At 47.2% G+C, this 4,037-nt stretch overlaps 1 protein-coding gene across 1 annotated transcript; it reads left to right on the top strand.

Moving 5' to 3' along the window:
• The first annotated feature begins 312 nt into the window (after positions 1-312).
• LOC144163763 (uncharacterized) lies at positions 313-2,761 on the top strand. Its single transcript, XM_077694491.1, has 3 exons — positions 313-482; positions 1,232-1,450; positions 2,196-2,761. Exons 1-3 carry the CDS (start codon positions 313-315, stop codon positions 2,350-2,352), a joined length of 546 nt encoding a protein of 181 aa, XP_077550617.1. The 3' UTR covers positions 2,353-2,761.
• Positions 2,762-4,037: the final 1,276 nt, after the last annotated feature.

The raw sequence follows: 4,037 nt of genomic DNA, 5'->3' as shown, positions 1-4,037 counted from the left end.
TCTAACAGATGAAGTTTAAAGGAGTACTGACACGAAAATTTCGTGTTGCGTTTTTTTTTGCTGCAATGGGTGGCTACCACCCCAGTGATCATAGAATGGTACATTAAATGGTCTGCAGCAGCGTAAATAATTAGTTACAGCCTTCTTTATACGTGTCAGTTTCGGTTTCGACTCAAACACCAGCGAAGCGGCCGCCATGACAGGACCTAGTACTTGACGTCACTGTTGTGGTAGCAGGCGCCCAGAGCCCATGACGTATGTACAGAAACTGTGACGTTCGCAGCGCGAGCGGCGCGGCGCGCATTCACCGGCATGTCGTCTTCCGACTCAGACGATTCGTGGTCGTTGGACGACGTTGACATTGTAGGTGTAGGCGCGGCCGAACATTTTAAGTTCGACCCGCTGGCGAGCGAGGAGTCGGACAGCAACGAAGCCGTCCAGCACGACGACCCAGAAGCGTGGCGGCTCGGAAACACTGACTGGTAAGATTACATTACGTTATGCACTGCCAGATACGGAAATGCGAAGCGTTGGTAATTTTTGCAGAAATGTTGTGCTGAACAAAAAAACAAATCTTGCTTGGACCAGACAATTACGTGATGCCGTAGAATAAGCTGTGACGCGGTGTGCAAAGCCTTTGTTTACATGCCTGCCGATCCGCGCCGCAGCGTTATTTGCCACGAAAAGTCAGCTACTCGCGGTTATACGAAACCTGTAGGCTGATTTATTTCACGCAAAATGTACAGCCGGCAATAATAATACTAATAAAAAAAACAGCATAACGCCGCTTTCCTGTAGGTCCTATCTTTTTTATTTGAATTTCAAGTGCATGCTAACTAGTCACTCCGGTGATTTCGCGTTCGGTACCTTTGTGCGTGTTCTTTGAAATGTTTTTTCCTTTTGGTAGCGTCCCACGGCTGTCGATGCGCAGCAACTTCGTACACATTCTTAAAAACGAGGCCTGTTTTTTTTCAAGCAGGTGTGATTTTATGAAATGGGAGCAATACAATGGACGCGTGCGCGCGTGCCGCATGCAAAACGGGTGTGCTTTATTCTTGTTCTTTTCGCTTTTTGCCACGGCGGCCTAGACTTCGTATGGGATGTAAACAAGCAGACGAAAAAGAAAATCGTGCATAAAGATATCGGCGCAGCTGTAGCATGTGTACACCAAATAGTGCGCTCGCGCGCTTGCATTGAACTTGGATAAGGTATACAAATGCAATCTTCGCAGGTGTCAGTGCGGTCTGTGCCGCACAATGTCCAGCTCCTCAGAATCGCGGTGCTGCCGCGAAATCCCGCGCGTGGATGCCCGGGTGCCGGAGGGTGAGAAGTGCATAACTTCCCACCAGACTTTTCGGGACGGCTGCCTCAACATCCACGCGCTGGAAATCGCGTACTATGCGCTCATGGAGAACCGTCCAGCACTCCTGGACGGCATGGACATCCACAGGTAATATGGCTTTTCTGCATTTTTTTTTGCTTTTGCTTTATTTTCGCCTATTCACTTCCATGTAGGCGCAAAGCTCTTTGTGTCCCTTCCTGTGATTTAGACGCCCAATTTATTTGTGCGTGTAACTTTATTCAGGCGGAAGGCTTGTGTCTCACGGCAGTATTAATTTGCAAAGTCATTGGCGTCCACACCTATCGTCTGTCGTTTAAAAAAAATTCATTGGCTTTCCCGGGGAGCACTCGGTTCCCACTGGGAGCGGCGTGCATTGGAAAAAAATAAAGTGTAAAGAAACTTGGCGCATGCAATTGTGTCTTTTTTGGGGGGTATGTGTGCCTCAGAGTTAGGATTACAACGAATAAAAATAAACCAATAAAATAAAATCTAGGAACATGAATGCATGAAAGATAAACCTTTAGGAAGGCCGTGCACTGTGCAGGAAGCTTCGCCAGCTTGTCATCCATGTACAGAGAATTATCCCGGCCAAGCAAAAGTACATTTATACAGAAGCTATAGATCCTGGCCAACTCGCTGACATACCGTCGCCTTAAAGACTGCTTAATTTTCACTAACCTTCGAAAATGAAAACTCGCAATCTTTACGTGGAAATGCCACCCATCAGAAGGATCCATTGAAAAGAGCTTCTCAGGAAGCAAAGAAAATACAACAGATACTTGGTTTGTTGCGAACAAAGCAGTGTGGTTTTCCTGGCCTTGCGGCAACTGCTGCAACGTGTTTTTCATTTCAGCCGCTACAGGTACACCGCGTACCGCCAGTTCGTGCGGTGGATTTGGCACGTCCTGGGTGCGGGCCGCCGGGTCCCTTTGCCCAGCTGTGTGGTAAACAGTGTCAGGGACACCTTCCCATCGGAAGCATACACGGGATTTAAGTACCCCGAGTTTTGAAGAGAAATAAATGAAGTTTATTCAAAGTTCTGGTGTGATCATTCATAACAAAATTGCATATCAGTATCAAGGTGACAATAGGAACCTGATAACCGAAACAGTGATGGCAGCGGTATTATATTTTGGAGCAGGTGCTGGTGGCTTCTTGGGACTCATTGGCCAGTTTATTTCTACTTTTGTAAAAAAAAGGCCCACACCCATCTCTCACTTTGTAACATTGAGTAATAAAAAAACGCAACAGACCCGAAAGCCCCCGCAGTCCTGATCCACTGGTTATTACAGCAAAAGAAAAAGAAAAAACAGGTGAGGTAGAAGTTTGCAATACTCAACAAAATGTGCACACATCGACACACAGGTGTTGATCATAAAGCTGGCTGCAGGAAGTGACAGACAGCTGCAATGGCTTAGAAACATGGCAGGAAGCCTCTCAGAAAGTGGGAGATAAGGTGCAAATGCACAAATACTGCCAACATTGGTGGTACTTTATGCAGGCCAAGTTAACCTCAGAGATGACTCGCGCGTTCCATTCTTTCTTCCAAGTACCCACTTCCCCTTAGCAAGAATAAACTGGGTAACAACACACACTTTAGGAACTCTGTGGCAGGTTTCCAAACAATTGGAAATGCATAAACAAGGATAATAACCCAAACATAGCTCTCACTGAAAAGTCAATTAGTAGAATGCAAAAATAATTATCCACATGTTAATTTTCTTTTGTGCAGTTCATAAAACCCACAAGGTCACTCACATCCCCACGTGAACAAAATTTGCACATGCAGATACCCCATACTGCAATAACATAGAGCATGTCACCAGAACAGACCAATCTTGCCATGCCCACAGGGAAACATGTGAACACCACTTTTGCAACGCAAATGGCACACACACTACTTCACCACACGACAACAGGAGCACAGTAATCAGGAGCGGCACCTGGGAAAAATAGGCGGCGGCTGATGGTGTAGGTGAAGTGGCTGAGGGGAAAGGTTAGCCAGAGGGTACAGCAGTTCTCACAGAACCACTACTTGCTTTATGCAATCCCAAGTATGGAGGGGAGGAAAGGATACCCAAAGCAAAATTCACCAGTGGAACGCATTGGTCCAGGCTTTGAATTGGCAGCTGGGACTGCAAGTGGAATTTGTCCGCACAACCGGAAATAGACGCAGATGAGGAGGGCGGCAGATCCCTAAGCAAATCGGAGGAGACTTTTTAAGCTCTGGAGGGAGAGCACTTGGTTATGCACAGTGGCAGAATCATACTTTTGGGAGCTACCTGGTGAAAACAGAGTTGGTAAGGGTGCAACAGGAGGGCTGGAAATGAGGAGGAAGAGTCGGAGTACTGCTCTGATGGGACCTTTGGTGTTTGAGAGCGCACCTAGAATGCCGTATCGAGGAGGAAGAGTCGGAGTACTGCTCTGATGGGACCTTTGGTGTTTGAGAGCGCACCTAGAATGCCGTATCTTCTGTGGCTGGCAGGTGTCTTGATGGGTCGATGTAGTGCAGACAGGCCGACAGGGAGTAAAATGTGAAGCTGTAGAAGTGCCTAAGAGACAACGTGAAGTGTCTTCAAACTGAACACCAGGTGCTGCTCTTAGGGAATTGCAACAGCCACCCAGTAGACCGTAATGATGCGAGACAGAAATTTCCAGGAGCTGCTGGACACCATAGACACCTGGTCGTCACAAA

The sequence above is a fragment of the Haemaphysalis longicornis genome, unplaced genomic scaffold, assembly GCF_048455015.1.
Source record: "Haemaphysalis longicornis isolate Haplotype H1 unplaced genomic scaffold, Haemaphysalis longicornis Haplotype H1 scaffold_13, whole genome shotgun sequence".
NCBI classification, from domain to species: Eukaryota; Metazoa; Arthropoda; class Arachnida; order Ixodida; family Ixodidae; genus Haemaphysalis; species Haemaphysalis longicornis.
Note: the sequence above shows the minus strand (reverse complement) of the source record. Positions and strands in the feature narration are given on the sequence as shown.